The 23,003-nt window shown below is 49.4% G+C and overlaps 1 protein-coding gene across 6 annotated transcripts in view; it reads right to left on the bottom strand.

Annotated features, from left to right (window-relative positions):
- MLPH (melanophilin) overlaps positions 1 to 21,020 on the bottom strand; it is a 28,813-nt gene extending 7,793 nt beyond the window's left edge. For 2 of the 6 annotated variants that reach the window (XM_065669617.1, XM_065669619.1), the window contains exons 1-10: positions 20,742 to 21,020; positions 16,489 to 16,710; positions 16,136 to 16,272; positions 14,286 to 14,324; positions 13,205 to 13,299; positions 11,897 to 12,025; positions 10,158 to 10,350; positions 8,778 to 8,938; positions 4,526 to 4,609; positions 2,645 to 2,836 (exon numbers count right to left, since the gene is read on the bottom strand). In XM_065669617.1, the coding sequence (XP_065525689.1) occupies positions 2,645 to 2,836; positions 4,526 to 4,609; positions 8,778 to 8,938; positions 10,158 to 10,350; positions 11,897 to 12,025; positions 13,205 to 13,299; positions 14,286 to 14,324; positions 16,136 to 16,272; positions 16,489 to 16,710; positions 20,742 to 20,851 (1,362 nt within the window). In that variant the 5' untranslated portion in view covers positions 20,852 to 21,020. The remainder of the gene's footprint in view (positions 1 to 2,644; positions 2,837 to 4,525; positions 4,610 to 8,777; positions 8,939 to 10,157; positions 10,351 to 11,896; positions 12,026 to 13,204; positions 13,300 to 14,285; positions 14,325 to 16,135; positions 16,273 to 16,488; positions 16,711 to 20,741) is intronic. The other 4 variants (XM_065669620.1, XM_065669622.1, XM_065669621.1 and 1 more) reach the window with 3 other exon arrangements.
- Between the last annotated feature and the right edge of the window lie 1,983 nt (positions 21,021 to 23,003).

The raw sequence follows: 23,003 nt of genomic DNA, 5'->3' as shown, positions 1-23,003 counted from the left end.
ATAATTCCCTAGAAACCAAGGAGATGGGGTGATACATGCCCTGGCAATGAACACTGGTGTTTACAACCTCATGTATTTCCAGGCAGGCTGTCCTGCAGAGAACCAGCTCGCTCAGCACAGCTGGCATCTTTATCACTTTATGGTCCTTCACGGCACAGCTGAGTTTTTCACATTTTCCATTAGGACCACGTGCTTTCATTGTGGTGTTCCCCACTTTGATGACTTCCTCCTGACTGGAGAGGAGACTCCCATAAACCCAGACTCAGAATCATGCAAAATCCAAGCCTGGATCTATTATAAGGAAAGTTGCTATTAAAATCACATCCATGCTGACACAGCCTTTAAGCAAAGCTGGTTCATCTACGTCACTGCTGGCATTTCTAAAGTATTTTCAGCGTTACAATGCAGCAAAAACCTGAATTTTATTTAATTTCTCAGATTCGGTTCTGCTTGAGCTGTTGCAACCCAGCTGGGGTCCTCTTTGCTTAGGAGCTGCCATATACAGCTCCTGTGTTACCTACCTGCCTAGAGTCCATAACCATGCCTGTATCTTCCATGTCTCATAGATGGGCTTTGGTTAAAGCAAGCAGCATATCTGGAGAATCCAGGCTTCATTTTACAAGAATCAAGAAGCTTACATGGATACCCCACTAACATCTCCCTATTCCTCATTGCAGATCAGGGTGAGACCCCATCTGCTGCAGATCAGCAGCTCCCTCAAGAATTACGTTATCTTGGCTTACCGCTTAAGAATTAAGTTATCTTGGTTGCCACTTATCTCCTGTGCTGCAGCTAATTGGAAATGGCTACTAAGAAGATGCACATTGTTCAACACACGAGGGGTAGCTAAATCTGGCTGCAGCAATCACCTAAAAGCAGCTGTCTGGAAAAAGGGGGCATTCAAGGAGGTTTTTCAGTAATGATGCAGTGCACTGGTGATCCAGTGGCAGAAAGAAAACAGCAAATGGTACCCAAACCAGGAGGTAAGTCATCCTGGGAACAGCTGCTTGCTCTGATCCTGAGATTTTACAGAGAGCTGTGCAAAGACTCATAGAATGGTTTGGGTTGGAAAGGACCATTAGATCATGCAGTTTCAATCCCCTGCCATGGAAGGGATATCTTTCACTGGGCCAGGCTGCTCCAAGCCCCATCCAACCTGGCCTTGAACACTGCCAGAGATGGGGCAGCCACAGCTTCTCTGGGCACCCTGTGCCAGTGCCTCAGCACCCTCACGGGGAAGAACTTCTGCCTCATCTCCAGTCTGAACTTCCCCTGTTTCAGTTTTAACCCATCACCCCCTTGTCCTATCAGTAGAGTCCCTGATGAAGAGTCCCTCTCCAGCATCCTTGTAGCACTGGAAGCTGCTCTGAGGTCTCCTGCACACCTGACACAGACTCGCTAAATGCACAAGGTGTGTACAAGCAGCCGCACATCCAAGCAGCCAGGTTTTACCAAGCGATGCTGAGGAACAAAAGCCCATTAAAGAGAGACCTTGTGGCACCATGGAAGTCTCTGCAACCTCAGATGAAAGGAGCTTTGCAGGAGAGGAGCGGGATAGAGCTCCGGTGACGGATGTGGCAGAGCAAACACACAAATCCTCCACCCACAGCCAAGGCAGAAGGGAGGGATGAACAAATAAGCCATTAGAGACCTAACAAGGAACACTGACCTCTCCTTTTTGTGTTAATGGACCATATCAGGAGGCTCTACACAGCTGGAGAGACGCAAATCTCTCTTTCTGAGTCACCTGGGCTGGATGGGTTGCTCATCCCCTGGGCTGTCACCCATCCGCACCACACACTGGGTGAGGTGAGGGCGAAGCTGACCACCTCCTCTGTCTGCTCATGCTCTCAGGCCATGGAAGCAATTCGCCATGCAAGGCTACACACAAACGAATGCCTGTCCAGCCATGCTGCGGAGATATGCAGGGGAAAGCAGACCTCCAAAACGCAGACAGCAAGCAGGGGGATAAATCAGAGCTGCGCTGGGCCATGGGGGTGATGGATCCTCTGGTGTAATGTGAATGGGACTGGGTGAAAGCAGTGATCCCTCCTCCTCTCTCTGGCCATGTCCCCAAAGATCACCCACTGAATAGGGGACAGGAGCCAGCACACTGCTGAAGTACAGGAGACGCTGATCTAGCAGGGAGGAAGCAGGACCAGGGATATGGGGCCTCAGGAGCACTGAGAGGCCTGGAAGAGACATTTCAGGCTGTAGCAGGCACCTGACAAAGGCAGCCAGTACTAAATGACCAAGCTCTTCTCCCACCTCAGGACTCTCTTCTCCACAATGATATCCAGATCCTGAGACAGCTCTTCTAAACAGATGTGGAGATTGTGTACCTCTCCAAGGTAGGGAGCAGCCTGCAAGACCTCTAAGAGACTTCACCTTTGACTCTTGGATGAGACTGGGAGAGCCTAGAGAGCAGTGAAAGGTCCAGATCCAACACCCTAGCACTGCTCTAACCCTTGACACTTTGTTAAAGCAGACAGCTAAGCCAGACACATCACCGCCCTGGGAGGCAATTGAGGTGGAGGTGTGGGACAGAAGAGTTGCATTATCACAGTGTAGACCATAAACCACTAAAAGCGGAAGGAACCAGAGATGAAGCCTAGAATGGTGTGGGCGGGAGGACACAGATTACCTTTCGAGCATCTCTGGCCATGTCATCACAGGAGGGACTCATCTCTGGTTTCTTTGATCTCTTCTTTTCTTCACAATCCTCTTCTTCAGAAGAGACTTCCTTGTCACTGATATTACTGGCTAACTCCTCCAGCTTCCTCTTCAACTCCTCCTCCTCTGCATCAGGATCAAGCTGGGAATCTGGGGCTGGAGACTGAGGGCACAGAAGAAGGGAGGTGGATAAGGGTCTCCTGTGTTGGACAGCGGGGCATGCCCAGGTCCGGATGCACTCCCCATGGCTGGGCAGGAGAGGAACGTGAGGAGTGTAGTCATTGATGGACTTTACAAAAGGAGTTGTGTCCCAGCTCCATGATAAGGAGCGCAACCTTGATCTGAAGGACTTTCCCCCCACCTCCCCAGCTTACTTGTTTTTCCCTGTGTAAAATTGCATTTGCTGGCTCCCCCTACTCCCTCAAAAAACAAGATGCACGCAGGGGATCTGGGGCCCAAAATCTCCAGGTTTTCATTAGGAATCATGGTGTGGCTGGTGGTTGCAAGGGCAGAAGGTCACAGCAACCCAAAGACATGGTCCACCAGGGTGAGGGAGGAAGCCATGTGAACTGCTGCTCCCCAGTGTAGCTTTGAGAGCCTTTAAGTAATCTTATTTGTCATGAGAACACATGCAGCAAACTTTCCTATAGGACAGATGGCACAGTTCCACCCAGCCCTGTTATTAGGTGCAATTCCTGGTACCAGGAGAAGAATCCTATTAAACCTCCAGATGCTGTAAGGGATCTCCAGAAGTTACTGAACTTGCTGTCCCTTGCATTAAGGCAGGAATACAATTACCCATGTCATCCTGATGGGTTTTTGTCTAAGCTGCTCTTACCCATCTTGAACAATGGCATCTGCAGCAGGCAATCTTTCTCGCAGGCAACCTACTCTCAGGTTCTGCTATCCTTTCTGCTAGAAAGCTTTGCTTTAGTTAACCTCAACCTCTTCTGCAGCAGTTTAGACCCATTGCCTCTACTCTGATATGCCCTAGACATGGCAATAAAGCACAGGAACATGCAAATGTGCACATCTCCTACTCCTTCAGTCAGATTTACTGACAGAAACACTGAATGACTGCAAACATGGCCATCCCCATCACAGACAGTATAAAGAAGAAATTGACCTGTTTCGTCTGTCTCTAGGGGACTTCTCTGTAATCATCATTGTCTATTCTATTGAGCCATCACCTGCCAGAGCAGCTCATGGTAATGGCTTCACACAAGAGAAGAGTACATAGTTTAAAATTAGAAACCCCAAATCAATGTTAAATGACCTAAGGATTCACAGATTCTACACTGCTGCCCAGCTGTAACTTAATTTAGCTGTTTTCTTCCAAACTTGATGGCATGGTAAGACAAGGGCAACTCAGAAGAGATTCAGAAATCCTTCTTGACTCAGATCTCATTGACAGTTACCAGGTGACTTCCTCATATGTCCTAATTGAGTTTCCCATGATTTCAAATTAGCTGTCACAGCTCTGCGGGTGTACCAACACCCACTTGACAATACTCCTGCAATCAGCATTACATAGAGTATCAACCTGAAACCCAATCTTCCTTGTGCAGAAGAGTCAAGGAAGGCACTAGCTTGCAGGGGGGCCTAAAGGTTAAGCTTGCTTCTGATTCTGTCCTGCCATGCAATGTTTTCTAAGGCACTCCCATCACCTAGAAATATAGAAGAGCCTCCAAAGTCAATACAGGATTAAACTCAACCAGCCTGGGTCATTTTGTCTACCTGCTTTCTCCCTGCAATGCTGGCTGTTTCAGAGAAGCCCCTCCAATGACAAGGGGAAGGGCCCAGCACAGCCCATGCTCTCTCCCTGCAGAGTGTCCTGGCTTTGCCCGGTTACCTCCTCAGAGCTCACCAGGATCTTTTCCTCCAAGCGGTTCAGCACACGTTCGATTGCGGACATGCGTTTGTTGAGCTCATGGATCTAGAGGAAAGGAGAGATAGAGCAGAGGAGTAGAGAACAGCCCAGCCACCACTGCAGCAGTGAGGAAACAGTGCGACCAGCAGAAGCAAGCAAGCAGCAAGACACCGCCACTGTGGGCTGAGCTAAAAGACATTAACAGTTACTGTCTTTAAAACCAGCCCCGGCCACACTGATGAGCCCCAGGAGGTGCACAGCCTACCCTCACATCTGGAAAGCTCAAAGTGATGCTAAGTACCCAGCACATCTCAATCCCACCAAAGCATTGGTAGCTTTGATTCAGTGTACATAAAAGCACATCACTGGCCCACTGTGTCCCTTGTCCAGGCAAAAGCATCAGGCTGTAACAAAGCCATCTATCCTGCTATCATTCACACGCTGCCCCAAATTCAAGTCAACACAATTTTCACTCCCTACTAACACTTTTTTCAGGCAGCTACTACCTCATCACCCCCCAGCCAATACAGCACTGGGAAGGAAGAGGGAATAGGTAAAAAATTCCCATAGAAATTCCAGATAGAAATAATAACCCTGAAAGCTTTCCCAGCACACTGCAATTTTCTGACTTTTACATGCATGGATTTACTGAGACGCTTGCCTCTCTCTCCTCCTTAGCTCTTCCCATCAAAAAAGGGGCATGGAGAGAAAAGCAGGGAAAAGAACAGACAAAACCCTGAAAACCAAAAAGCACCGTCTGTGCACAAGAGCCAAGACAAACTGTCGTGGTTAAACCACTGAAAACATCAAAGGAAGCTTTTTCCTCCCTCTTAGAATTGGAAGTTTTGATTTCTTTGGGGGAAAAGACAGTAAATGTCTTTCTTCTTTGATCCAAGCAAATAAATTACAAATGATGAGGAATATTGCCCATCTTTTAGCATGAACTCCCACATCACTGCTGTCCTGAGTGCCTGCCTCCCACTGAAGCAAATGCAGTAAGTAAATGCAGTAACAAAGAGATGCGAGGGCTTGGCTTTGTTTTTGTAACATTTCCATCCTCTCACCCAGTTTTTGTGCTTGTGTTTGATTAATTAGATCCCCACAACAGCTTGGAGAGATCGCATCTGCTTTAGGGAAGACGAACATAAACCCCTGACACTCTGGAGAGCAGAACGCTGTAATTACCATCTCTTACTGAATGCATCTTTAAGCAGCATTAAACCCACAGGCAGGAAGCAACCCAATCTGTCTCTAAGTGGTTTCTCAGTACTGTTCAAGGCCTGACTCTTGCTTTGCTCCCAGTGACAATGAGTGATGAGCTGAACACAGGCACTATGCTGTCTCCATAACGCAGAGGCTGGGAGAGGTCAGAGCATAATGCATGCTCTGCTGTTGAAGGGTAGGAGCTGAAGAGCTTGCTTTTGTTCTCCCTCCTAAGTAAGGCTAGTTTTAATGCATGGTGGTCATCCTGTTAGTGTGCATCCCCACTGGGCTGGGCTGCCCTGCACTGCTCTCTGTATGACAAAGGCTTGCAAATGCTGCTCTGTAGTCAAACACTTGAAGTGAAGAAACTTAAACCAGGGCCCACAAGGAAGCCATCAGGGCAAACCATCACTTGCTGCTGAGGAGGGAAGACAGGCTACTCCAGCAGAGGTGCTACCTTCAGTCTCTCAAATACCCAAGACCTCAAACAGAAGCTTAGTGTAAAGAAAAGGAGCCAGACAGCACCAAAGCTTTGGGAATCCACAACCACTGAGCTCCCTTGAGGTACAGCAGATGGGTTTTCAGGGAGAAACTTGGTAAATTTGCTCTATTCCTTGTGGCTTGACCCTGTTCTTACCTGGCTGCTAAAGACCTAAAGCAGAGACCTACCTATACACTTGCTAATTCAGGGCTTCTCTTCATGTCCTGTCAGATTTAAGAGCTTTCTTAAATAGTGGTGGGGTTTTTTTCAACGTTGTTCTGGCACCTTGAGCTCTTGGACTCACAGGGCCAGTGAGCAGCCTCTGCCTTTGTTACTGGAGAAGCTGTGCTCCTTGTTTGGGACTGGACAATGTATCTGCTCCAGGATGAAAGCAAAAGCAATTTTCAGACCAAACAGATTTTGACAAACTTGCCCCTAATGCAGTTTTAAGAGAGGGTTTTCATCTGTAGAGTCAAAATGATGCAGGACAAAGAGCTGAGCTCTCTAACTCTTGGAACCTTCAGATGCCAATAAAGTGTCTACCAGGAAAACATCTCTATTGAAGTGCAGCTATGGGATTCAATAGAGGGTTAACAGGAGTTAACAAACACGCTTCTGGACCCTACACCCCACAAGCCAACATCTTGAATTGCCACAGGGCACAGCCTCTGAGGAGTGCAGCACTAGGGTGACGAGTCGTACTCAGCCACCCTTGCTGTCCCGTCAGGGGCTGGCATAACCCAGGAGCTATGTGACACATCCAGGAAGTGCCTGTAAGCAATTCAAAAGGCATCACTTCATTGCTCAGGAGAATGCAGCTGCTCCTTGCTGCCCCCAAACCCTCCTGGTCTGCCTCTGCCTTCCTGCCAGCCTCAGCCCCTCCACCTCCTCCAGTGTCAGCACCAGGGGATGGACCCCAGCCTCTTTCGAGCCTCTTCCAGCTCTGCCGATACCACAGAGCTGTCCAGCACTGAAACCTGGATGTTCTTGCCTTCTTGCTTCTTAGGGCTTGTACCTGGCCTCTCCTTGGCCAACAAGTGACAGCAACGCATGTACGCATCGTGCCGAAGTTAATGGCCCAGCACAGAGGCAGGTCTCTTCCTGCTGGGCAAGGAGAAAGCTCAGAGGATGGTTGCTAGCTGTAAACACATCAGCAGCCCAAAGGGCAGGAAGGATGAAAAGCTGTTTGAGCTAATGAACGATGTTGGCATATGAGAAAATGGCCTTAAATTGGGAGTGAGAATATGTCTTGTAACCATTAGAGTGATGAGGCTCCACAGCAGCCTTCGTGCTGGTGTGATGGAGCAAACCGCCGGATCACACCGGACCACCCTGAGGAGGAGTTTGCCCAGCTGACAGAGGAAGTTAACCTGAAGCATTGGCAGGAATTTGACCCCATTTCCCCACTGCAAATCATGGTATGAATTTCATGCCTAATGTACCGTGGTGTCATTAAGGATACCCAGTCCAGGGCTCTCCCATTTACTGCTGACTAAAAAAGGAACGACACTGATTAAAACATGTGCTGAGAGAAGTAAAAGGCAAAGGAAAGGTTTCCCTCCACAGGCAGATGAAGCGTTGCCGAGTGATGGTTGTGATTACAGATCTCCCCGCTCAATACACAAAGCGGGGTCCAGGATGTGCAAAATCACTCCTGTGAGCAGAGACTGGTGCTGGCTCTCTGTGTGTATCTGCATTCAAACACCACCCTGCATTTTGCTGCTCAAGGTCTGAGGAATGCTTTATCATCTCTCACCACCCACCACCATTCACAAAGGTGGCATCAGGAACTGCAAGCCCTTGTCTGACAACTAAAACACAAGCTTACACAGCCTTTTTGACATCCATCTCTAGACTGTTCCCCCTATTATCATCATTCAGAAGACTAATGTGGCAGGTTGTCCTGACCCAGTCCTATCAGGGCAGGAACACTGAACCTTGCAAAGGAAGAACAGGATCTTGATGCTTATCAAATATCCTTCTCCAAATCTCTGTCTGATCATAAAGCACCAGTCATTCAATTAAAGAAAGCCTTTTGGGGAACACAGGAAACTAAAAGGTAACTTGCAGAGTAATAAGGACAAGCTGAAAAATTAACAAGAATGAAGGAAGGCTCCAGGCATCATGGGCAGAATGAAGCACAAACCAGTGCCTGAGTTTCTTTTTGCTGTGACTGCCAAAGTGAAAGGGCTGGAAGGAGAACATGGGAGGGGAAGCACAGAGCTCCAGGGTACTTCTGAAGAGGAGGAAAGATCTTGAGTCTACAGAGATCTGGGACCCACTCTGCTCCCTCTTGGACCTGCACATGTGATGCTCGGGTACCAAGCCACTCCTGCGCAGAAGTGGCAGGGGCTGTGTGGATACTGAGGGCACTCCAGCTTTTCTGCTCATGCTGCACATCCATGCTGGATGGGAGCTTACCATGGGTGCACCCCAGTTTGCCATCACTGCTTCTTTTCTCCTCTGAACCATCCTGCGCCTTGCAGATAACAAGCACTGCTCATGGCAAGAGAAGCTTGGCCACAGGCTGGTTCAATGGGTGTTTGGTACCTGGCTCCCAGAGTGGCTGGCATTCTCCTGCGAGGAGGCTCTGTTACGTCGCTTCATGTGATGGGCAGGGTAGGCTGGGAACTGGGCTTCCTTCATGTCCTCATCAGAGGTGTCCATATCTGCAGAGTACCGCGATCGGGGCTGCTCATTCCAGGGGCTGCCTTTGGGGAGAGAAGAGGAGGCTTCAGCACAAAGTTACAACAAAGTCGTACCCCTGAGTTCCTTCCTGGAGATTGGCCCCAGCTGTAAACAAGCAAATAACAAGGCCCTTCTCCAGACCACACCTTCTATGCTTCGGCAGGAGATGCTTCTGTGGGAGACACCAAGGTCAAGGATGGCTATGCTAGACCAGGCTGTAGCTCCACTCGCTGCAGCCACACAGCACTGCTGAGTTAGCAGGAGGCACAAGGAGGATCATCCTTGCTCTCTCATGCCCCAGACAATCATGTCCATCAGTAAAAACTGCTATTGCCCTCCCAGTTTTGTTGGAGCCCAGGTTTGGACACTGCTCTTCATACACTGAGTAGTGGAAGATGTTTAGCTCAGGCTAGAGGTACCAGTCTAGGACAGAGCATTTAAAAAGGAGTAGAAAGTCTTATTCTTTAAGGAAAATTTCAAATGAGACAAAGCCAATGACATAAAATGGAATGAACAAGCCAATAGGCCCTGCTGCTGCTGTGTCGCTCCAGTGGGGCTTGGAGAGGACACTTACAAAGCACACAGAAGGGTTTACCCAGCATTTCCTATTCCCTTGAGAATAAAACAGAGGCACTGGAGACCCAGAGGGATATATCCTAAAGCTGGCACAAGCCAGTATCCAGCCTTCCTGGGTCTGCTGCCACAGCAGGGAAAGGCAAATTCTGCCCTGTTATTTGCTAGGGTATTTCATTCAGACTGACAGTGCACCCTGCCCAGCTACATGGATGTTACTTAGCAATTCCCAGTGCTTGCCATCAGTTGCTTGCCAGTCTTACTACAGCTCAAGTCCCCTTAAGACTACATTTTCTGCACCTACACCATCCTTTGGCAAGAAGCTGAACTCATCAGCTGTTGCCTGCAGGAGGAAACATATCCCATTATTTCTAGTAGTGTCCATTTGATTATATCTAGTTTCTACCCCGGACAAGAGCAGTGGCTGTGAGAAGGATAGAAACCTTACGCAAGGCCCTTCTGACTTGGTGAAATGAGTTTGTTGGGAACAAGACGTGTTCCCATTACAACCAAATTGCTTCAGCCACAACATATTTGGTCACAAGGTTTTTCGTGGCTTGGAGGTTTTGGGAATTTTTTAACAACATCAAGGACGTTTTCATTTTGTTCCACCTCTCGCAGCCACTTGTCCTCAAAGGACCTAGGAGAAGCCTGTCCAGGGACACCTACCAGGTCTGGCATTTCTTTCCAGGCTTCTTCTCCGGGAGTTGACAGTGAGCCGAACCTCTGTGCTGAAGTGCTGCTCTGGAGGGATCCTGCCTGGTCCCTGCTCCTGCAAGATGTGGTGGAAGACCAGATCCGCATCTGTGATCCTGGACTCCTGGGAGGCATCTTCAGCTGGGGTGGGGAAATCTGGGAAAGACTGAGATGAGGATTGCTGATGAGCAGCTGCCTGGGAGGACTGCTTCTCTCTCCTGACCTTCGGTAACCGCTCCTCCCTTTGTCCTCCAACACCTGCATGGATTGAGTTTTTATAATGGCCTTCCCTAATAATCCGGTTTAAATACTGCTTCCCTTTGGTGATGAGCCCTGAGCAATGCTCCTCATCACTGCCAGGGGGCACTGTGAAGTTTTACAAGCGCCAGATACATCTGGGCTGCAAAAACTGGTCTTCTGAAACTCAATGTCCGTATTCAATTACCCCCTGCCCCTCAAATACTCTGCAACTCATAAATGTGATCCAGATGATCTTGGCAGAGCTCAGCCCTCCTTAGACTCACATTGATTTTGCTACATGAAGACAGGATTACATAAAGAGAGAGAGAATCTAATTGTCTGCCCCAAATTCTTATCAAACTGTGTGGAACTGTGAGGATTGCTTTTTTTAAGCCCGTGTTATGCATCTCAGCACATCCCAGTAGAGTGTAAAGCATCACAGCATCATGAGAAGGAAGAAGGAGCTCTATAATATTTTAAAAGTGAAATTTCAACAGGAAAGGGAAACAGGAGCAACCCAAAAAGCTTGATCTGAAGCACCTCAGGCTGGAAGACTTTTTGCCACATGCAGGGCAGCCCTGTCTGTGTTCCTCCCAGAGCTGGAGGGTGAGGATGCTGACCCGCGGCCCTTGGTGGAATCCTGAGGTGCAGCTTACTGCTGTTGCTCATACTGGAGCTGTCTGTGTATCCTGCTCCTGGTGAGGAGCTCCTGACACACACATGAAGTCTCCTACAGAGAAATAATCAGTATTCACAAAGCTTTTGTTCTCCCCTCCGACTGAGTCCCCCACCCTGCAGGTGCCAACACTGCAGTCATGCTGGCTCTGTGGGATTTATCTCTTCAGTCTCACTAAGGTTGTGTGCCCCAGGAAACTGCTGGCCGAATACATCCCCAGTGCCACCGCATGGCAAAACCAGCCCCAAACTGGATAGGATGATGGCAGAAGAGTCTGGTTTCATTTTATCCCTTGAGTGAAATCATGGAACGGTTTGGCCTGGAATGGATCTTAAAGATCGTGCGGTTCCAACCCCCCTGCCATGGGCAGGGAGACTGTTTAGTAGACCAGGTTGCTCCAAGCTGGCCAAACTTCCTCACCTTTAATGCAAGCATGAAACAAACTCCCCAACATCTCTACAAGGCAGAATACTGAACCTCCAAAAGCTCACCAGAAACCAGGGTGTCACAGCCTTGGGGTAACACAAGGAAGAGCATTGTCTGCAGAGAGCAAAGAAATCTGCAGGGAAAAGGCCAGAAAACCTCTTCTATCTCATCTTACCCTCATCCTTGGCTCAGTCAGATGTTCTACTCCTGACTCAGCCTGAGGCAAATGACTTCAAATGGACAAAGAGAGAGCTATGGGGAGCAAGGACTGGCACCACTGCCTCTCAACACCAGCTGGAGAAGGGGGTAGCAGGGGTAGCAAGGAGAAGAAAGAAGAAATGAAAGGAAACCCCCAGCACTCTCCTAGTACCTGGAAAGCATCCGGGCTGCTGGCTGCTGGAGAGAGCTGTGCAGACTGGCGACGAGACTGAGCAGAATACTCCGAGTCCAGTTCAAAATCAAAGGGATGCACAGACAGCAGGCGCTTTGTCTTGCACATCTTAGTGTGGGAAGTGCAAGAAAGGAGAATTCAGCATAAACCACAGTTGACCTCAAAAGGAAGTGGGAGGGAGGGCCCTTGTCCCCCCAGTGTGCCCCAGTCTGCAGAGCATCAAGCAAGGCTCCTGCTTCCTGCAGAGGCACTTTGGGTCTGACACTGTCCTGCTTGCAGGGAGGCAGGCTTATAGGGCAGCCTGTGCTTATGCTGGAGTCAAGGAAAATTGGGTTCCTGACTTCTCGCCTCTGGCTCAGGACTGCTGCCATGAGCAGACAGTAAGAAGCTCGCTCCTGGTTTATAAAGGTACTGAGGAAAAGCAGAGTGAGGAACTCAGGGAGAAATCTGGGAGATGCTTCTGATACTTGAAGCATCTCCCCATCTTCAGAGAAAGGATGCTGCTGGCAGATCTTCCCAGATATCTGGGAGGTCATCAGCTGCCTTGGGGCAGGAGCAGCTTGGACAAGCTTCTAAGTCTTCAGAAGCAGATCAGAATGAAGCATCATAGAATCACAGAATGGTTTGGGTTTGAAGGGACCCTAAAGCTCATCCAGTTCCAAATCCCTGCTGTGGGCAAGGATACCTTCCACTAGAGGAGCTTGCTCCAAGCCCTGTTCAACCTGGCCTTGAACACTAGTATGTGAAATGCAGCACATACCTATATCCATGGACTTAGATGACATGTATGTAACTGCACGTTTGTAGCCATAACCAGCAACTCAAACATACCGACAGATTTCACACATGCTACAGGGACACATACTCTTCCTATCAGGCTCCTTAATCTGTGCACATAGTCCCAGAAAAACCCAGGAGATAATTCAGTATACTCATGGACCTAGCTGTGCTTTGCTACTCTACCACATACCTCTTCTTCTAGTAAAAACCACCCCAGATGGGTTCTCATTATATGGGTAGGGGCCAGGCCTGTGATATTCATTAGGGACATTCTTCATGCCAGGAGTGGATCTCTTTTACAGAGCACAAGTGTTTGTGGTTTTACTGACTTGGTTGTTTCTACACAAACTGGGAGAGGGGCTTATCTCGGAGAAGGAAAACAGAAAGGCCCAGATCTGAATGTGGCATAGAAACCCACCATCACCACCACCACCATGACCCAAGGCAGGCTAGCAGCAGCTGAGGGTACAGGGTGAGGAGGAAGGAGCCACAGAATGAAACACTTACTCTGCTGTAGCACTCTGCTTCAGCTCCACAAAGGACGTTGTCTTCATCATTACTGCCATCCCCAACATCACCACTGGTGAGGAGCTGGCACTCACCTGAAGGGGAGACAATGGCACGCTGTGTAAGGGCATCTCCTGCACCCCATTCCTGGGGAGGTAAGTGCCTTCTGTGGTGATCACACCATGCTGCTTATATGGAATGAAAAAGTCCAGATTAGAATCCCAGCCTGGTTTGGGTTGAAGGGACCTTAAAGCTCATCCAGCTCCAACCCCTGCCACAGGCAGGGACACCTCACACTAGAGCAGGTTGCTCCAAGCCCCTGTGTCCAACCTGGCCTTGAACATTGCCAGCGATGGGGCAGCCACAGTTTCTCTGGGCACTCATTGCTTTCCTTTCCAGATGTGTGCTCTCAAAGGTGTGGAAGTGACCACTGCAGGAAGAATAAGGGCACCTGCATCACAGAGAGCACACCAAGGTCCACCTGAGTGACTCTGGTGTTTGAACGCAGCACAGCTCAGCCTAACACAGCTCTGCTGCTAGTCCTGATCAGCCAGCTCTGCTGTCAGTGACTCATTCCTTTCTGGTCCCCATCTCTGTACCCGGATCACTGCGAAGCCCAGCAGTACATTGGGAACAACACAGATGCCAGACCAAGTCCAAAGTCAAGGTAGGCAAAATGTTTTTTTCTTTTATCAAATGGCAAGGTGCAGTGAATTTCTCCTGCAAGGGCTCCTAAGGAATGCAACCTGAGGTCTTGAGTTCTGTGGGTCCCTTAAGAATATGGCCAGCTTTAAGTGTACGACATGAATGCATTGAGATGGTGAGTACTTGCAAGCTTTAAGTTTGGCATGTAGCTAAAAGCCCTGTTGCATCCAAGCCTACACTTTGACACCCCAGGTGTACATCAGTGCAAGAGACAGATATTACAATCCACCTCCACTGCAGTGGAGAGATGTCTTCCCTGGTCCAGCCACACCAAACCACACTGGAGAGCCCATAGCCAGAGGGTGTGAAGAGGAAAAGACATTGGAAACCTCTCTTGAACTGCGAGTCACATGCTGCAGTTCTCTTTTGTACTTACTGTTAATGTCTGGGAGGCTGTAAACTCTGTCCTGACGACCTAAATGGAAGAAAAATTGTGGGAAAAATAAATAAGCACATTTTCTCCAGGTACCTCTGAGAGAACAAGCCTCAGAGCTATGGTTAACTGCAGTTCTCATTCTTCAGCCATCACAAGGCACAGTCATCAGAAAGTTATCAAAAAGAGGATAAAAGCAGCACTCTGAGACAAGACTTGACTCAAAGGCCTTATTTCCATCACTTCCATGGACCTGATGCAGCATGTCTGGCAGTGCAGCAGCAGATAGCCATGTAAAATGCAGTGGTTTTGCATCATACTGCTCCATCTCCTGCAGTCAGAGATAGGCCCCAAGAGGAGGCTCTTGCTTGCTTAAGGGTAAAGTCAGTTCACTGGTGCTAATGAAGTAGTAACAATAAAGTAATTAATCTTTAAAAAGACATCAGACTCTCAACATAAAGAAGCCTAAAGCACTGTCATCCTCAGAATTGGCTTGGCTTTCTTTCAGATTGTCCTTTCTCTGTGGTCTGATGTGTTTTCAGACTGAATGTTGCATGATTTGTCTCTCAGGGCATTAATTGTGTATTTAATGTCACTGCCCTTCATGCTGTAGTTATTTCTGCTGTGAGCGGTCTGGATAAGTTCTGGGTTGGACCAGCTGAAGCAGCTCATGTCTATGGCATTTGTGCAAACTTCTCTGTGGCTCCACAGAAAAGGGGTAAAATCCACATTGGTTTTCGAAAGCAATATGCAAAGTACATGCGAATGGCAGCCAGCAGCTACCCAGTGAATAGCACTGTATTAACAACAGCTTTCAGCATATGTTCATGCACTACTGGACCAGTATCAGGAACACTGAAGTTCCTTAGAGCTCTGAAGGAAATAATTATGGTGAGAGGAAACTCAATAATGTAGATACTGTTTGTTCAGTGCCGGACCATCACCAGATAGGCTGTAAAAGTCATTAGATCAAGGGAAACAATAAGTGCTGCCTTATCCAGCCAGCTAGATGTACTGGCCCTGCAGGTTAAACTTGAGTTAATCTCACAAGCTCTCCCCTGTGACAAAAAGAGCTAAAAGAAAGAAAAACGAGCTGCAACTCTTACATACTTACAAACTGCAGGACAGGAGACTTGTTAAAACAAAGCACCAGATATTCTGAAATCTGTAGTGAAAATGCAAATCTTAACAGAGTTAAAAATCATAGAATCATAGAAACAAGGAATGGTTTGGGTTGGAAGGAAGCTTAAAGCCCATCCAGTTCCAACTCCCTGCCACGGGCAGGGACACCTTCCACTAGAGCAGGGTGCTCCAAGCCCCTGTGTCCAACCTTGAACACTGCCAGGGATGGGGCAGCCACAGCTTCTCTGGGCACCCTGTGCCAGCGCCTCCGCACCCTCACAGGGAAGAGCTTCTGCCTAAGAGCTCATCTCAGTCTCCCCTGTTCTGGCAGGTTAAAGCCATTCTCCTTGTCCTGTCCCTGCAGTCCCTTGTCCAAAGCCCCTCTCCACATTTCCTGGAGCCCCTTTAGGCACTGGAGCTGCTCTAAGGTCTCCCCTTCAGGAGCCTTCTCTTCTCCAGGCTGACCCAGCCCAGCTCTCTCAGCCTGGCTCCAGAGCAGAGCTGCTCCAGCCCTCGAAGCATCCTCCAATAACATGTGCTGTGCTGCTCACAGTATGAGCAAACAGCTCGGAACCTCTGCTTCCTCCCCAGGATGTTTTGAATGGTCTGGAAGCCACAAGGCACTCAGAGCAGCATCAGTGCTCGTTTTCCTCCCTTGGTGCATCCCAACACGGTGCTGCACAGACTCTCCCTGTGCAGCAGGACAGGAGGAACCCCGGTGCCCTCCTCACCTAGAAACACAGAGTTTTTGCCATGCCCCGGCTGCAGCCTGCCGTAGAGGGACTGCAGCACTTTGGCACTTCCGAACCTCTTGAAACGGGATCTCACGTGTTCATAGTACCACTCCAGGGAGCCGATCTTCACGATCCTGCCCAAAGAGACAATGCACGTACAAGGTGAGCAAGTCTGGCCACACTCGTGGTGACCAGACCCTCACCCAGAAACCATCTCCTAACAAAACCAGTTTGTTTTCTAGTCAGCAGAATTGGTTTCTAAGCAGCATAAAGGGATGCTGAGTTTGTGTGACTCATCTTCAGCCCCAGCCCCAAGGCTTGCCTTGCCCTTCGCCCTCTGTTGCAGGTACCTGGAGAGGCGGCAGGGATCACAGACCCAGCCTTGCTCCTTCTTGTTGTAGCGGCTGCAGTTCTTGCAGGTGTAGAAGTGGCAGTCCTGGCACTGCCGCTTGCTGTTGAGCAGGAACTTGAAGGGCTGGAGGCAGTGGACGCAGTGGGTTTCGTTGAGGTGGGACTGATTTGTCAGGAACTCCCTCTTGCTGCTCTCCTGGTTGATCTTGCATTTTAGCTCCCTGCAAAAACACATCCCAAAACACAGGAACTTGGTTTTGTGACCATTTCACTTTGAGCTCCCACATGGCAAACCCCATCACACCCCTATCATTGCAGCAATGATTTTCCAGAGAACATCCTGAGTCCCACAGCTTGTGGAAACCACTGCAGGGCAAATCCAATAACTGACATATCACCAATTACATAAGCTGAACAAAGGAAGTGCGCTCTAGAGTCCAGGCAGGCCAGTATACATTAGGATCTGCTGCTGCTGTTGAGGTTGAATTTGGTTGAGCCAAAACCTGTCCAATTTGCTTCACAGGTTATTGGTCAATTGATCGATCCCAGAAATCTCAGGAGAGTGGCTCCTCTCAAAGTGTCTGGCTTATACCAACCCAGCACAACCTTTCAGCCTGAAGTTCAGCTGGGAATGAAAAGCTTTCTGGAATTCTGGGAGGAGGGAGGAAAAGCAGTCTGAGATTTAAAAGGACTAAAAGGAGTTCTAATCTAGTATTTCGGTGCTAGATTCAGCCAAGGCTTTTAATAAAGGCAGAAGTGATGTGCAACAAGGTTCTGGCTGCTCAGAGAACAGCAGCAGGAGGAGATGTTCATGACAGTCCTGTGAAAGCCTGGCCTACACAAGTGCTTACCAAAAGCACCTTCTCCTGGCAGTCCATCACTGCAGGCTTCCTTTGCTGTTCAGACCTGGCTGCTGTTCAGAATGCTGAACAGCATTCCTTTGCTGTTCAGAATGGGGGCTGCAGGCCCCCATTCAAGAAGCTGCCTGTGTGAGGCTGACCCCCTGTGACAGCCAGGGCCAGCTAAAATGCCTGCCAAGCTGGTGAGAGCCCATTGCACTTCCCAAAGGCTTTCTGTTTGTTCCCTGCCCCACGCACTGCTTCAGGTATGTTTGCTTTTGGGGCTATGGCAGAGAAGCAATGTTTGAGTTGTAGGGAAGGTCCCTAGAAGGCTGTTTTCTGCTTAGGCAGGGTTTGGAAGCTGCATTTTCCAAGGTAGAAGTCAGCCTAGGCCAAACCCCTCAATTGGTCATGACCAGAGGCTGCTTCAGGAGCACAGTCTGGACCAAAGGCTTCTGGTGGTGCTGTCAGTGCCCCCCAGGCAGCAGGGGCTGATGCCAGGCTGACCACAGCAGGAGCTGCGTGGTGTGGCAGCATGGTGCAGGGGCATCCACGGGAGCAGTGATGTGACTGCTGGTAAGATTGATATGAAAGCAAATCAAGCTAATCTCTGTTTAACCAAATCAGTTTGCACATGAGGGATCTGCTCTCGGGGTTTGTTCTGGGGGTGGGGGGAAGACACAACACAGGACTTTTCTCATCAGCTCCCTGCCAGCACCTTGGGCTGCGTTCACTGTTACACAGGAGTAACACCAACTTGCATTAACTGAGGATGTGGAATGTGTAAAAATCAGTATAAAGGCTGAACTGCACACCTAGTGTTGCATTTAAATATTCAGTGTTCTGAACGGCATAGTGCAAACGCTCAGCAGTAATTTGCCTGTGGGTACTAAAAACAATCCCCCACATAGAAAACCCTTGGGTTGGGCTCGGAGCTCCTTTTCCACTCCCATGCTAAGGCTGTTTCCAGCAGAATCTGATCTTTCACAGGACTGCTTTTTCTGGTTCCCAGAGACCGGTCGGATCCCTTCGCCTCCCCTCCCTCACCCACAAGACCTGCCAAAGGAAGGACAAGTCTCAACCAAACCAGTTTAAAACCCACAGGGACTGCACACCTCTTGTCTCCTCTTGCTGGCAGGAACACAGGCCAGCCCTTTCCCTGCTCTGCTCATGGCAGAATGAACAGGCTGCTGTGAGATGCCAGACTGCAGTGGGGTCCATCCAGCTGAGCTCTGGAAAAATGCAGAGAGCTGTCCCCCAGAAATGGGGCTGCTGGCAGGGATGTGTATGGAAGGAACCAGGGAGAGCCCCCACAAAGTGGCCATTATTTAATTTCTTGGGCAAAGCATTCCTCTTGCATGGCCATGGGGTTTCTGGCCAGCTGAAACCTTTGTCCATTGTTGGGGAGTATCTTTAGCCAAAAAGAAAACACAGAAAAGGGAAGAAAAAGATCAAGCTGGGGGAAGGGGGGGGAACAGGGGAAAGGGAAGAAATCTTTAAGGTTTGCATGTTGAGACAAGCCCAGTGAATAGAAAAGCCAACGAATAGAAAAGTCCATGGGGGTGGTCAGAGCACAGGGAACAGGGTGAATGGCTGCAGGGTCTCCCACAATATCACATCATGTCCCAGCTTGTTACAGGTAGAAAATGCTCTCATAGCTTCATGTCCAGCCTGTAGGAGTGTGGCAGTTCCCCAGACTGGTGGTCTACTCTATGCCAGGGCATCATAGAAACATCTGATGTCTGGCTTTAGCTTGCACAGAGGCAACCAAGCTTGGGACCGGGTAGCGTGCTCTACCCCGGAGACTTAGGCAGTGCCAGGCACTGCTGGGTTAACGCCAGCCCTCTGTGAGACACCGCCATTGAAATGTAAAAGCTGTGACTGCTGGGACAGAGGGAACATTGCTCAGAAGCTGGGTACATGTGCCCCCTGCCTCACAGCTCCCGTTCCACGGCACTCCATCTGGGAGCCGCAAGGCATCAGAGGGGACCCAGAGAAGCCAGTCTGGCGCCAAGGTCAGCTAAGTACTGAATTCACCTCCCCACTCCTTTGCTGCAAGGCATGGCAATGTCTGTCCCCACCTCCTTCCTCCAGGCACAGCTCAGATCCATCACAAGGGAGTCATTCACCCTTCCCAGGGTGATGATGTGTTTCAACAGTCATGTCTGATCTGCCGTCCTGCTACCAGCAAAGGAAGGCAGCAGATGACGATACGGAGTTATCGCTGCCTCCTACACAGGGTGCGTTTTCTTAGGCAAGAAAAAAATGTAATCAGGAGGTTCAAAAACATAAGAGCGAGAGCTTCCTGTGGCTACTGGTGTAAATGGAGCGGCTCACACACAGCATACTGTGAACACACACCAGCGGGCTCTGGGGGGAGAATTCAACAGTACAGGTGTAGATATCCAAATGCAGACTAACTGTCACCCCTCACCTCTCCTTTTGGCTCTGACAGAGCAAGCAATGAGCCATCCGGCCATCAGCACCAGCCGTGGCTCACAAAATCCAGAGCTAGGAGGGTAGGAGAGCCCAGTGGGAGTGCAGCACTGCCCAAACCTGGCCTGCGAGCACAGGTCATAAATACCCCTTGGGATAATAATGAGAACTTGGCCAGACCCTGAACGAGGACACTGCAGCTTCCTGAAATACAGTTAAGAAATTACTAAGGCCAATGCCTGATGTAATTAATGAACAAGATCTAAACCCCATGATTTCATGCTAAAAAATTAATCCAATATGACTGAACATTTTTTAGACAGCACTTCTGTCAAATGACCGGTTTATAAGAGTTTAGGCAATACATCCATTTGCTGCCCCAGGGACTTTTCAGTCCTTTCCCAATGTGCGCCCCCCTAAAACTTCCCAAGTATGGCACACCGCCCGTGGAGCCTATTAAGGCAATTACGGTTTACTTCTCCTCTCAGTTATTTTTCCAGAATCCTTCAGGAGTCTTTAGACTCCCAGGACCCACTGAATCACCAAACAACTCTTGTGTCCTAAACACACAGGTATCATCACATGAAACAAAAGCAAGGTTGCCAAATCCCATCCTTTGCTCCAACGTAAGGTCTTCCCGTGAGAGCCATGCCAGCATCAAGCCCCACAGAGGCATTTCCTGAGTGAGGCCCGCATATGTGCCCCGATAAGCCACCGTAATGACATTGATCCGCATCGCTGCTGATGGCACAGCGCCAGGTTGCACCTTTGCAGCTTGAACTCGTCACCTTGACGCTGACAACGTCATCTATTCACTACTATGTTTGATTTTCACAGCTTGGTCCTGGCTGTTCCTCCTCGCACACAGCCTCGATGCATCACCTGATTCCTACAGCCTACCCTCAGGAGTGCGTACAGGCACCCACAGCTCCAGCTTGCTCGCCCCCAACCTCGCGGACCAGAGAGCAGATACTCACTCCAGCCGTTCCTCCTCTTTTTTCCGCAGATCAAAGTCTCGTTGAACGACTTCCCAAACGTGCTTGGCTTCTTCATCCGTTAGCTTGGAGAGGTCCAGCTTCCTCCCCATCGTCCCGGCGACGGTTGAAGCCGGTCCCGTTACTCCCTACCCCGAGTGCTCACTCTTCCGCACCGTCGGATGATGTGGAGAGAGAAAAACAGCTCTGCCCCACCTCTGTGGCTGCCCATGCAAATGGGCAGAGATGCAGGCAGGCCACCCAGTCCCTGACAGCACCGCAGCCGGTCTGCTGGGTGAGCCAGGCTTGGAGCAGGGCTGGCACGGTGCCTATCGCTGCGGGTGACTCCCGGACCCGGGCGGGCAGCCCTGCCTGTCCCCGCGGTCCTGCCCACTGCTGCAGGCAGCTCCAGACCTGGTCCGCCTCGCTCGGCTGGGGTGGAAGGAGATGTTTGCTCTCAGCGAAGCCGCCTGCTTTTATGCAGGGTGTGCGAATCAAGTGAAACTTCAAACGCCTCCGGGGAAGGCAGGCCACGGGGTTTGGGAGGGGGGTGAGCATCCCTGGGAGGAGCTGTGCCTCCACCAACAGGGGCACCGAGCGGTTCCATCAACCGGCTCCGTAACTGGGGTCCTGGACCACCGCGACCCTCTGCTCCCCTGCTGCTTACTCCCCAGCTCTTTCTTCTGTGTCTGATCTCATTAAACCAAGTTCTGCCCCCATCAGCAAAAGCCTCCGGCTCCCCCCCTCCCCACACCCGTACAGCCACAACAGAGACTGGCCTCCAGCATTTGCTTTTACAGCAATTTGGGAAACTGAGTTTTGCTTGTGTCCGCTTAATTAGGACACAGTGCTTCCCTCATTTACAGTGAGCAAGAAAAGAGGGTTTGTCAGGATTTTAAGAAAAATACTGAAGTACATCACACACCTAAAGCACATACATTGCAATAATCCAACTACCAAAGCTGCTTTCTTGCTCAGTAAAACACTCCCTCTGTGTCTAAGCAGGAACTTCCCAGACCTTGGATATTGAAGGAAACCTGTATCTTATCTTCATCAGAGCAAATATTAACATCAACCACACTTTCTTCCCCCTAAAAGGTATGTAAACAGGCAGCAAGACAGCAGGACCAAAGAGGAATAGTTGGTGGGAATAGCCTCACTGCTACTCAGACACTGCGCTTGCCCATGGGTGTAGGGAATTATCCACCCCGGTAACTCACTTAAAACAAAGATTAAACTCTACGGACAGAGCCAGGAAAGGATTTTGAACCCACACTTCGATTAATTTTGTGCAGAAAAGGTGATGATCACAGATGCAATGGTGAGTTTAAATATCAGGAATGCATGACCTTTGCTGGAAGCCAGAAATTGATTTCTAGTTCCTTTTCCAGCAGAGATGCTGTCCCAGCAAAAACAATTAGTTTATTGGCAAGAGCCAGGCATTCGTTGTGCTGCCCCTTATGTAAGCGTATCTGAGAGCCCGTGTTTGCCCCACTGCATCTGAACAGCGTCAATAAATACTAATTAACATCACAACAAGACCTTGTTCCAAGACCTGTTGGGCCAAACAGGCCAGAAACTGCAGTGCTGGGGTTTGCACCCAGATCTGAATACTTCCATCTCCCAGAGGTTAAGGAGGCTACATAAAATGGGGACGATGTGGCCTCCTATGCAATAAAAATGTGAAAAATGCAAGTGCTCAGCAGTGCCAATACTCCCCAAAAGGGCTGTTTTAGCTGGAAAACCACCAAGTGGGATACATCTTAGGTGCAGCTCTGTCGAGTACTAGGTTGTCCTGGGAACTGCATCTCTCCAGGGAACAATCCTCCCCCAGGCCAGTGGTGTATGTACCAGAAAGTTTTGTAGTGGTTCAGAGCCGTTAAGTACCAGATTCCAGCAATCCTTTGCTTTGAGAAAGACAATTAAACCTGCCTGCCCACAGCTCCTTCCATGTCATTCAGCCATGAATAAAGGCTCCCAAACCTCATGAACTCATGCAAAAGAGAAATAACAAAGCCAACAAACAAACCCAGAGCCACTCATACAAACACTGTCACATGTCATAGGGCCAGATGATCTTATATTACATTCACCAGCGCCTGCAGTGACCATGTGTATTTGGGGTGGAAGTTAGGAGCAGGGATGCAAAGGACAATGTGAGTTATATTTCCTATTAGCTGTAGGTTGAACTGGACCTCACGTCCAGTTGAGTTGGGGGTCCATGGTGTGGCAAAATGGGAGAGAAGAGTGTTACAAGCTAAGCCT

Source organism: Lathamus discolor, chromosome 3 (assembly GCF_037157495.1).
Source record: "Lathamus discolor isolate bLatDis1 chromosome 3, bLatDis1.hap1, whole genome shotgun sequence".
NCBI classification, from domain to species: Eukaryota; Metazoa; Chordata; class Aves; order Psittaciformes; family Psittacidae; genus Lathamus; species Lathamus discolor.
This window is presented reverse-complemented; position numbering and strand designations above follow the sequence as displayed.